Source organism: Triturus cristatus, chromosome 2_1, assembly GCF_964204655.1.
Source record: "Triturus cristatus chromosome 2_1, aTriCri1.1, whole genome shotgun sequence".
NCBI lineage: Eukaryota > Metazoa > Chordata > Amphibia > Caudata > Salamandridae > Triturus > Triturus cristatus.
The window spans coordinates 902542547-902555309 of record NC_140581.1 but is presented as its reverse complement, the minus strand read 5'-3'; the positions used below and the strand labels follow the sequence as shown (position 1 = coordinate 902555309).

General features: G+C 42.6%; 1 protein-coding gene across 1 annotated transcript in view; it reads right to left on the bottom strand.

The window, feature by feature from the left end:
* Window positions 1-4490: 4490 nt before the first annotated feature.
* SLC28A3 (solute carrier family 28 member 3) overlaps window positions 4491-12763 on the bottom strand; it is a 312588-nt gene continuing 304315 nt past the window's right edge. Inside the window, exon 18 of the mRNA XM_085633118.1 lies at window positions 4491-6020. Coding sequence (XP_085489244.1) covers window positions 5891-6020 — 130 coding nt within the window. The 3' untranslated portion in view covers window positions 4491-5890. The remainder of the gene's footprint in view (window positions 6021-12763) is intronic.

Below are 12763 nucleotides of genomic sequence, written 5' to 3'. Positions count from 1 at the left end.
ACACAATTGGTGGCATGCTTCACAGACATTTTTTTCATCTGGACTGAATGAATAACTTCTAGAATTTCTACAGTGGATTGGCTTATGGGTCACCAACCTCAAACTTACACTAAAAGTCAGCAAAGAAAGAATGGGGTTTTTGGATATTTGGATTATGAACACAGAAGACATATTGACAGCAGAATTAATTGTCAAATCAGCTGTATGAACACCTTCCCGCATCACTCCAGTTTTCACCCCAAGAGTTAGAAAGTAAGCATACCCTTCAGTCAGTTCTTGACACTTTGTATCATTCCTTAGTGACAGCTGCTATCAAGGACACATTGATAGCCTGGGGCTAACCTAGAAGACTAGTGCAACTTTCCCTTAAGATAATGAGCTAGTTCAATAGCATATATATGTTTTAGAACAACAGAAAGGATTGTCTGTGTTACATAACAACCCTCCATGAGTAATAAAATCAGAAATTGAATTATGCCTCTATGGCGTATTCTAAATGCATCTAATGAGTATATGAAACCACCCAAACCATTCTCAGACAAAAACTGGTACACTGTACCCTCGAGCTAGATCAAGACTCAAATGACAATACATGGTCTTCCCAGATTTTCTGGTATCCAAATATGTGGCACTTATCATGCTTGTGATTTAGCAGTTCTTACCGCCACTGTGTCCTTCAATTTACACAGGCAAAATCTGCTTGAGATAGTAAACTGTAGGTCCAAATATATTATCATCTTGATTGTTTGTCCTTGCCACATGGGTTAAGTGGCTGAAACATCCATAGATGAGCACCAGATTCAGATAACATTTCCCAGCAGTAAGTATCAATAAAATGAACACTCCTCTGGTACAAAACAGTTTGAATAATGACTATTCTGAACACACGTTTAAGTGGGTCATCACTGAAAAAATTCTCATAAATATGGGAGGAAGAGACACCGCTTATAAACAAAAAGGGAGAGAGATATTTTGGATCTTCATGCTGCAAACAAATTTAGATGGGCTGAATGAAAAGATTCCATAAGAAAGTACTGTTCAACATTGGTAACTCCCCCATTAACTTCTAGAATGAGAGTGTGTAACTTTTGTGATTAATTGTAAGTGAGGTATTTCCTGTTCTACAGGCATTCCCTTTCACATTCCTTGTACATTTGGTAGACCACCTTTGCATTATGAGAGTTAATTTGTTACATAACGCCTTTTATGCTAAGTTGCAAGACTAATAGCATGTTAGCTTTAGTGCCCTCGTTTTTATCCTCTGAAGCTTGGATTGATTCCTTTTACCCTCGGTGAGCTCTATTGCATTTTTAAGCTTCTCAGTGCATTGTTGCTATCTTAATATCCTGGCAGTCTGCCTCTAACATTGGGTGGTGACTCGATGATTGTGTGATCTGTGCATTTGATTTTTAAACAAAAATTGCCCACTTGGAAGATTGCACTCAGAATTGTCAGTGACATTTCGAGTGGTCTGAGTTTGATCTCTATTATTAAAGCCTGACTCAATAATTATGTCCACTGTGTGAAAGTAGTTTCTATAATTTATTGGATATATCGATGAGATATACATATATCAAGTGCTTTGAGGTGCCTGGTGGTTTTTAAAATTCTACTCACCATTGATTTATTGCAAGGTCCATTGACTCTTGTGTAAATGTAGGCAGTTCAAATATGGCGCTTAGTCTGGAATCAGACATATTGATAATAAGCAGTCCTCTGTTCATATGCATCATTTGGTTATCAAGTGGAAGTAGTCCGTTCAGTAAAACAGAGAATGTTTCGTAACATTTGGAGAAGTCTGTTGTCCATGTCTATCATCAATGCTCGTCCTTTGGTGATTGAAGACAGTTACAATATGGTGCTCTGTTCAGAATGGATAAACCAATTACAAATAGTCGTTTAGTCATGTTTATCATCATTGTTGGACTCAGTTACCTCATGGGTATTTGAGTCGAGTATTTTGACACCCATTTCTGATTTTCCTCCTCACAGTTTAGGCTGTCGAGCAGCTCATGGTGATGTCACAATGGGGATGGTGCCCTTGTGATATGCCTTTGCCTAAGGGGGGCTTCCCATTACACCACAGTGTGGCTCTGATACTCTGTTCTGGAAGAAAATTGTCCTTCCAGGGAAGACATCAGGGAAGTAATAATTAATGTGGTGGGAACCTGGGCACTGCGCTGTGTTTTCAATGATAATGTTTTTTTTTTACCAATGATTTATTTTTATTTTTGTTGGTTCCAGATGGTACGTCATGTGGGACAATTGATTGTTTCCTTCAGGGCTGGACTGGGAACCACAACCGGTCCTGGCAAAGTGCTCGGCCGGCCTTCTCGGGTGCCGCAGAGCTCTGTGCCAGGGCCGGTTTTCGGCCGATTTTGTTACTGGGCCGATTTTGCAGCTATGCTGCAAGAACGGCCCTGTAACAAAAACAGCCCCCAGGGGCCCAAAACCGGCCCCCACCTGTGCGGCGCACCGGGGGATTGCCCGGTGCCCGCTACGGCCAGTCCGGCCCTGGTTTCCTTGCTTTAGATTTTCAAGATAACTGCTATGATTATAAAGACGGAAAATCTATAAGATTATATTTTCACTGATTCTTTCTCAGACCACCATACACATTTAGATATGTATCATGAATGCTCTGTCTTATATAGAACTTTGTGTTGCTGGCGTTTTAACTGATGTTTCTGACCTTAGGACACATATTATTGATTCATACTTCACTAGCAGTCTACAGTTACCAGTGAGGAAAGTCTATATTATCAAGTTATGTTGATAACTAATGTCTTGCCCAGAACTCTATACACATGTGTATTTAGAACAATGTTTCCTACATAAGTCTGTACCATGTCAGCACCTCTATGTATATCACTGACTCCTAGACACATGATACTGATATATTTTTTGGGCCAAATGGATAGAACCTTGTTTGCTTTTTATATGATCTGCTTTTGGTAGCTCAGAGTATACTCCTCTTGAGGAGATGTAAACTTTGTGATTTGGGTTTACGGCCTAATTAAGAGTTTGGCAGTCCATTGGACCGCCAAACTCGGTGCGGTGGTGGTTGGGGACCACCGCACAACTACGGTGGTCGGACTGCCTTAGGACTGCCGCAACCACCAGGGATTTGTGATCTCTGGCAGTGACACAGTGTTCAGGCGCTCCAATAGGCTTGGCGGGCCGCTCCGGCACCACAAAGCATTTTTGGAGTTTCCTCACCGCCAATGTTTTCATTTCGGTAAGGCTGCCATGAAAACTGTGGCGGTGAGGAAACAAAGAGGGCCATACAGGGCCCCCTGTTGCCTGAGGGCCGCGGGATGCATGCAGGGGGGGCACATGGTGTGCCTACCTGTCTGCATGCACCCCTTTCCTGTATGCCATGGACTGCACAGTCCATGTCGTGCAGGAACGGGCTTTGGCGCTCCCATTACGGTGCCTTTTTAATAGGGACCGCCAAAGGACTGCCCAGCAGACCATGAGGTAACTCGTAATCTGCCAGGCAGCCGGCAGTGAGGTTTGCCGGTGTGGGAGCAGGTCAGTGGCGTGGCGGGCCGATTCCACACTGCTAAACTCATTATCAGGCCCTTAGTAAGCACAAGATATGACTTATAGTTGGCCTCCTTTGATGCCGCCTGCTTAGCACTTTGTTTGCTCTCTTTTCATTATTCAGCTCATTCATTATCATTGTTTCGGATTCCATTATAATTTCCTGGCTTATATTTAAGAGGATTAAGTGAAATATGAAAGTAAAAGAATTGGAAGGAATTTGGTTGATATCCTCTCACCTGGATGGGCCTCCACTGGGAAGTCATACCCTTTTTATTAACACATGGTGGTGGTATTTCTGTCCTTTGATTGGTGTTCTTTTCTCCATTTCCAAATTATTACCCCTCGGGTGCAATGCTCTGAACTGTTTTGCCTCTTTCTTGGTTTAGGTTGTGATTGAAGTTTTTGTTATTTCAGATGATCATATATTATATTTTGGACTCTCCTACGTGTCCTATCCCATGAGAGATGTATGTAGTGGTGAAAAGGATAGCCTAAAACCTTATACAACTACTGAGATTTACTTCAACACATTTTATGGGGGTTACTGGCTTTCAGTATGATTAGAAAATAATAGACTGTTGATTTATCTGGACCTAATAGTTGGTCAGAGTCCATTGCGGTATCTGCTCTGCTCTTCTCTGGGGTTCATTTGTTAGGTCAAAGTGTTCTGCATTCTGTATTCCATGTTGGAATCTGTTATGATTAGAAGTGAGGCAGTTGGAACTGGAAGCTGTGGATGGAGGTTGAAGTACTTGGTAATGGAATAAACTTCACTTTTATTTATCTGCTTTCTGGGGTCTTTAATTACTGTTAGCTCGGACAAGACTACATCAGTGTTTTTACTTGTGTGTATGTATTTGTGTATAAGTGGTGTGGATGATGAGAGTCCCTTATATATGTTTATGTATTTTGTCCCAACAAATTGTATCTGCAGATAGATCATTCTTAACAACACATGTTTATTTCCTATAATACTTGTACATTTAGTTTCTATTTACTAAGAGTGTTTTGTACTTGAATAGACTATTAGATGGTCAAATTGATCAAAATGAGTGCTTGTTATATATATGTTTATGGTACAAATTTATTCATATATATTTCCATTGTTTTGGCACATTCACAACATTAAAAAAATAAAAATTGCATATTTTTCCTTTTCCTGTGTGCATTATAACTCACAAGGGCTCTTTCCTTTGCTTCACAGATGTCAAAAATGCTGGTAGATTTACAGCAAAAAGCAATACATGGTATAGGCGTTGAAATACTTCTGCTGGAGCTCTTCATTGGTTTAAGACTCCAGGCAGTGCAAAACTGTGTCAGAGTCCTGTCTTAAATTAGCACGTCCAGTGCTCACTTTATGTGGTATGGCCTCATGAGTTAAGAATAGTAAAACTGTACACACCTACACGTACATACCTTGTCAATATAATATTAGTTAATATTCTGCAGTCGATAATCTGTAGGTCGATATTTATGCCCTTGATATTCTGATATACACCCACTATACAACTTGATTTAGAGAATGTAGCAACAGAAAATCATCCTGAAGAAAGTGGCAAACCCTGAGAAGAATCCACCAGGAGAGTTTTCTCCTCCATCCCCAATCCTTGTGGTAAAGGAAATTCAGCCAGAGCATTCTCCTCCCAATTGAATACTCCTCCAGAAACACCGATTTTTCATGAGCATCAAACTCTAAATCAGGCCATTCTTAGGCAAAAGAGAAGTTTAGAGGTAGATTAGAGGGCAGTGTCTTGGAAACAAGTCCCTTTCTTGCTATCTGTGGGCCTCTCTCGCTCTCTGTTCCCAGTGGCAGGTAAGCACGGTAGGGCTGTGGGGTGGGGCGGAGCAGGGCGTGGCGGGGCAGGGCGCGGCGGGGCAGGGCGCGGCTGGGGGAGCTGACAGACGACGGAGTAGGTATTATTTATTTATTTAACTATACCTATTCCGTTGTCTGTCGACTTCCTCCCCCCTCCCAACCCACCCCCGCCACACCACCCAACCGTGTTTACCTGTGCCGGCCGCCTCTCTCTGTTCCACATTCTGTCTCTTTCCATCTCTTGATCTATTGGATAAATAATAATGCAGGTCCCACAAGCCACAAAAACTGACATCTTATGAAAAGGCCAGTTTGAACCTCCACCGCCATAGTTCTGTATTTCCTGTCTCTGTCAAAGTTCTTCTTGGTGCTGCTCTCCACCAAGTGACGTAGGCAAGACACAACTCTGAAACAATTTCAGGAATGGTAATACTTTCTTCTTTTAAAAAGGCTTGCGTTTAGTTCTGGGCTTTCTCTAAAACAGTCCAGCTGCATGAAGAGCAACCATGTTCCAACAAGTACTGCTCACAGAGTCTGTATAGTAAACCAACTGCAGTTTAATGAAGGAGAAGGCACCATGAGGCAACATCCTGTCAGGGAGGCTGTGCTGTAGTTTCCTCCGAGAGTGAAGTTCTCTGGACTGCTTGCAACCGTGCTGTGGACGATATAAATGTAATGTGTTAGAATAAAAATATGTGGATATATAGATTGACAGATGATTCGGTTGGATTAACTACCATTTGGGTCAGAGAAAACCTAGTCTCTGATATTCAATTGACTGTTTGATAACCCAGATTTCTTATTTTATTGAGACCCATTACAATTTGATCTCTGCTGGGACATGAATCAGATCTTACATGCTTTATGAAAACTGACCATGCAGTGCTGCTCTCCATCACAGCTGGACACAAAGGCATTGTGGCTCAGTTAGAGTTTGGTGGGGGAGGAACACTGACATATTTTGGTGATGCTCCCCCCACTAAACATAAAGTTCTCCCAGTTCTCTTGAGGGGGTGGAAGAGCTGTTTTTATACCTGTATAGCCTAAGCTGACTCCATTGGTGTACACATTTAACTTGATGACCTGCTAGCACAGCTTCATCAGGTCGTAGGGATGGTCTCCCCACTCCCGAACTATGATGGGCAGTCTTCCGCTAGAGGAGCAGTGCCATAACTTCTGCTGACCTGGTGGGCCAGACGTCCAGCCAACACAGTCTAAATGACCTTGAAAGAAAGAGCACATGGCTTTCAGGAAGAGGTGTAAAAGTTTAGTATCTTGTCCAATATGAGGCAACAGGAGAGGTACAGACTCCCTTCTAATGTTGCATTTGGACCAGTGTCAGTCCAAGAAGTTTGAAAATGTGTCAGGCAGCTCTGCTTGAATATTAATTATGTGTAGATCCTGTACTACAAAAGGACTAGATAAAACATTTGCAAGAATTGGACTTGAGCGGCAATAAATAAAAACACCCATTTATTTTGGCCTGAGGCAAGTAAATCTACGCTGAGACTGTTCATGTTAGTTTTTATCCTTTCAAAGCTGATAACAGTAGTAATTATATGCATTTTTGCTCTAGGTACAGGGGATCTTCTCTTCACCTATAATCAACCTTACCTTCTGTTCTAGATCAGGAATTTTAAAAGGATTAGATAAGAGTAGTGGGGCCACATTTATGGGTTTGATGGTGTTGCTCACTTTGGTGAGGTATTGGCTCTTGAGACGGGTTCATGGCTAGAGATTCAGGGGCCTATGTATAATGGTAAACTTACATGTGTGTAAATCTACATGTGTAGGTTTACTCTTACATTTTTGAGTAACTGTACTACTTTTGGCTATTCAACATTTATGAATGTAAATTTACTGAAAGGTGCAGACTTGCATGTCCCCAACCCATGGAACAGTGGGTGGAATCAGTAAAAACATTATATATGACAAGAATGTTACAAATAGTAATGGCTTACAAACATATTGAACACTCTGCACACTTGGCGGAAACCTCCAAAATAAGAGTGGTAAACTAACATGTTCAAAAGTTAAAAAAGAATATTTGTGAGGCAAATGTTCATATAAATTAATTTTATATATGTATTTTAAATGCAGAATATCTTTTTAAAATGCTACAGCACTATTAACTAAATTTTAAATTAAAAATGTAATTAATTTAAGCAAATCAAATTAAATTACAAATATTTGTTATGGAATTATTTAAACAACTAACACCCACCTACATGTTTATATTCAATTATATTTTAAATGTTACAAAAAGTTTTATGCACAGAATTAATGTTTTTAAACTTACATTTATTTTTAGATTGACAAAAAGTTATTTAAATTAGAATATGTTTTACATTTTTTAACTTTAAAATAAATGTGTATATATATTCTGTCTTTATCAGTATCTTAAAAGAAGCATCAATAAAAGGAGAATATGATGGGACTCGTGAAAAGTGGTTGTGATTAATTCTCAAAAATTTCTGTGATCATTCTAAAGAAAAGATTTTTTGTATGTGGTGCACCTCTGGCTATAATCTTTGTATATTCTGTGTATATTGTGTATGTAAAGTTTAAATACATTTATTTTAACATTATTTCCTATGGGATTTTATTTTAAGTCTCTACCTTCCTTCCATTATTTTCTATAGTAACTGTGAGTGGCCATGGGTGGTGTTGGTCTTACTCCAGCTCTGAGCTGGAGTACATTTATGGAGGTTGTATTTCTTTTTTTGCCAGTAGTAGCTTTAAAAGTGCAGTTTGTGTATATCATTGGGCTTATACTTTTGTGGCTGGGTTCGCGTCTCTCTCTAAAAGCCGCCCTAACTCTATCTTAACACGACTTTACTCCTCCCTTAACCCCTCCTCTTTAGTAGCAAGTATTCCCAATATACCAGCCACTCCTGTGGCCTTCCCACATTTACTACTAAAATGTATACCTACATGTACAGATATTTCTGCAGTCAAGCAGAGATCTCTGCATACAAAAAATAGGAGAGGTAGAAGCGGAGATGTATGCACATAGGTTTCTGAATAGCTTTTTTTAATATGTTTGTAGTGCTCTTGTAGTACTCCTACTAATATACTACAAAATATAGTTTTTTAATAGGCCTCACAGATTAGGACAGGTAGCTGTTTAGAATGAAAGGAGATCATGGGTTAGTGGGAGGTGGTGACTTCAACCTTGGCACTCGGAATAGAGATTTGTAAGCAGACAGGGAGATTGCAGCTGTCTGGGGGGAATCCTTTCTCTAAAGCTTTGTGAAGAAGAGGCCACACCAGTTCTTGGGGCAAATTCATCAGAACATTTAGAGCCAACAAGCCTGAAGATCACTGTTATCTGATGATGGGAAAGCTTGGAGTCTATCAAAGCCCAGGGTGCTTTGGGCCTGATAAGGTATTACGCCTAGTAGAAGCGCTGGCCTATGAAGTTCTCCTTAGCTGACTGGGAAAGCCAGGAATATGGAGCACAAGTATTATCTGTGTCGCGAAACATAGTATGCTGAGAAATGCAGGACCTTGGAGAGAAGGGTACCATAATGCACCTAGACCCTGAGAAGAGTGGGCCACAGGTGAAACCTGTAAGCAGGGGAAGGAGCCTCAGTCAACCGGTGAGCATCTTGTGTGTTGGAAGAGAGAGGAGAGAACCATATGAAAAATTAAGTACCACAGAGCTGATGTCTTAGAAACCTGTTTGGGAGAAAATGAACTAGAATACAATCAGATTGTGCAAACATGTTCCCTGGTTGACTGTTTGCAAATACTGATAACTGGCTCTTCCCATCCCCACTAGCCTGTGTGAGAACCGGGGCTCTCAGAATTTCTTGTGAATATCTTTGGTACCATTTTGCCCGATAGTGACTGTTTTAATAACAGGCTTAGAGGATCATGTAAAATTTGACAAATAGACCACTAAACCATTGATACACTTCAGCTAGCTGCCTGACACCAAATCTAGAATTCCCCGCTGCTGTGATGGTGTAGTGAGTTCTCTCTGAATACGTACAGGCATTGTTAAGTTAGCATAACCACGTTAGATGTTAGAAAGCCATCTTTTTGCTTTTGCACACGGCACTGCGTTTACATGTTATTTCTTAAAACAAACTGTTGACTCGAGACTTGCTTCACACAAGCGCGATCTGTTGTTACTATCCCAAGCTCTGCGCAGCGACCTTGGTCTGTACATGGTGTGACAAACAGTCTGGGTTATTACACAATGCATGTTTTTCGCTCTAGGTTGATCGGCCCACTATTTAGCCATAACACACGCGCAGCTGCAAATGCCTGAAAATTAGTGCTTTTAGTATCACAGACATCATGTTTATTATTCAGACCGAAGACGAGCCTTCCTGCGAGAAGTCTCCTGATGCTCCTGTGATGTGATTTCACTAAGCTGATCTTTGAGGTATGGGGTCCCCTATTCAAGCCTAAGAGACCTTCTATTAGCATAATAATAATATTAGCTTCTTAGTAAAGGGAAGGTGGTAGTATCCACTGTCATTATAATATGATCACCCCTTTTATATTCTATGGTATTGTAACTATGTTGCTGGTTTTGATATTAATCATTTGTCTGCTTGTATTAGCCAAAGTACTGCATCTTAGGACACGTGGTCTATAAAAATAAACCCCTTTTATTTACAACGTGTCTCTGTTGATTATTGTTGTGGACTGATGTGAGAATAATATACAAACAGGTATTTCCGATTCCCACCATTCCTGAGTATGTACTGAGTCGCTTGTTCTGGGTTGTCTACACATTGGGACCGCCGAGCTAAATCTCGGATAACTAATGGGACACTTATGCTAGCCGGATACTGGGTTCTGGGTTCTGAGGTGAGTTTCTGGTACACCACAATTCACTGAGGTCCTGGGGTTCTTCGCATAGTTCTGTGTATCAGCAGAATCCCTGCAACATGGCGCACCTAACGTTTGGTCTATGAGTTGAAACGCCTTAGTAGTGCTTACATTTTGTCCACAGCACCCTCATTCTTGTTTCCGGATAACAAGTCTGACGGATTTCAAACCTACCTAGTTCTATTGATATAGGTTCCTTCAAGCTTGATTATTAAAAAGGTTATTGAACCCTTGTGCTACTGAATACTTGAAGTGTAGCTTGTCCTTATGGCAATTAATATTGCGGCGCATAGCCGTGCGGCCCTGAAACGTCACTTGACGCAGTATGGGGTGCCGGACGCGGGCATGGACGTCATCTTTGTGGTGGGAGCCGATGCGGCTCACCCCTTTGAGTTGTTCTACTCTTGGGTGACGATTCCGGCAGTCAGTGGTAATGATAATACATTTCATTCTTACACTGCCACTGCCGTGCCTGCCGCCTATGCGCCTTATAGGACACAGGAGATACCAATATCTGCTTGGCAACATCAGATTTGGTTTAATGGCGCCCTCCCCCATGTGGTTATACCGCCGAGAATGGGCCCTTTATCAATTGCGGGGGCCACTTGGCCGGTACTAGCCGGATTTACGCCTCATCCCCGTTACCTCACGGTGACGGTGGATGAATTGCGTGTACTACACACTGCCCTTATAACAGTATATAGGGCGTTAGTGCAGTATGTGTCGCGCACTGTACAGGCGGGGGCGCCTGTTAGTGCGGGACAACCTAGTGATCGCCACGCGGTGGTCATTAGTCCTGTTATGGTCAATTCTGTTGTGGGCAAGCGCCCCCTCACAAGGGATGATTATCCTTTTTGGCTTGCTGAAAAATTTGACCAAATAGAGGCGGTGTATCCGCATACAACTCCTGTGGAGAAACACAGGATCCTCACCATTAGTTTGCCTAAAGACTTAGTTCCCCATATAGATGACTGTGTATCCTGGGGTAAGATTTTTGCTGCGACGTACGCGCAGTGCTTCGGCACTCCGTCTATGTTACAGCTGCCCTCCATCATTAAACAGGTTCAAGAGGACCATGGAGCGGAGTCTGCGATAGAATTGGGGATGCGGCTCCTCGGAGATTTTGGCCTGGTGGCTACCATGATAATGGGAAACCTTAAGGGTGATGCGTTGCACTTTCAGGTTCGTAATGAACTGAAGAAGATTGCTGAAGAGGACAAGCCGCAGGAATTTGCTAAAATAATCGCAGAAGCATATCGTGATTTGGGTCGTAGCTCTTTAGGAGTTAAGCCTGTGATCAAGAATCCCGATTCTAAGCAGCAGGGTAAGGCAGGAACTTCTGGTAAGGATGAACGACCCTTTTTTCCTAAACAAAAGTGGCCGTTTAAACAACAGGGCAAGCAGCAGCAGAAACAGGGCTCTCGGCCTGCCTCTCCCGTACAGTCAAGTAGTGAACGCACTTATGATCTGCGAGATCGTGCTACTATTAAGTCTCCTGATAGATTTCAGGTTTCTGAACCGCGTTCTCCTCGTTCTTCACAGGAAACATCGGCTACACAGTCTGGTGGCGGAGGCGGTGGCAAAGGTCGGGGTGCTCCACAACAGCGTGACCAACCCCGACAGACTGAGGGTAAAGGCAAGCAGGACGAGTTTGCTCGACAAAGACCCCCGTTTCAGAAGAAGAAAGTGGCGGCTCTGACGGCGACATATGCCTCAGATAGTGCGGACACAGCTTCAGAACCGGACATGGGCGCTGACGCTACTAGACAGCGCAGCGGAAATTACCATAGTCCGTCAAGCTCTGCGTCCATTTCTGGCGGCGACAGCAACTGATGTATTGGTTACTGTTGAAACAGCTGACACCAGAGTGGCTCCCCCTGATAGACTTTATGAAATAGTCTTATTAATAGAGGGTGACATACAACGTACTATAAAAGGGATTTTTTGGGATAATCTGACCACCACCTATGATATCCTCCTAGCGGAGGCAGATTGGCCCCCGGCCTTCATTTTGGAAGCTCCTAGAGGGGAGGAGAAAATCCTCCCGTCCTTTGCGCACACGGTGCCTAAGGACCAAGCTGAAATGTACGCTGGTGAGTGGGCGCTGGCGCTTGCGCCAGCGGTATATCGTACTCAGGTGGGTTGGGACCGGTTGTCCCCCTGCCATGAGATTCCATTGCGGTCTATGCCCCAGCCTCAGCCCCAATATCCCATGCGTCGTGAGGCTAGACCTCACGTCGCGGCGATCCTTGAACAATTGGAATATCAGGGTGTAATTGAAACATGTGTGTCCCCTATGAATAACCCTTTATTCACTGTGACGAAGCCTGACGGCTCGTACCGTTTAGTTTTGGATTACCGGCACCTAAACTCCCATTGCCGGACCTGCGCGGTACAAAATACACATAGCTCGGCTCTAGTCGACAGTCTCGTGCGTAAACGATTTAAAACGACACTTGACATTTCCAATGGCTTTTTTAGCCATAACCTGTCCACACTGAGTAGCCAGTGGACAGCGTTTACTTCGGGCGGTAAACAAAAACAGTTTAC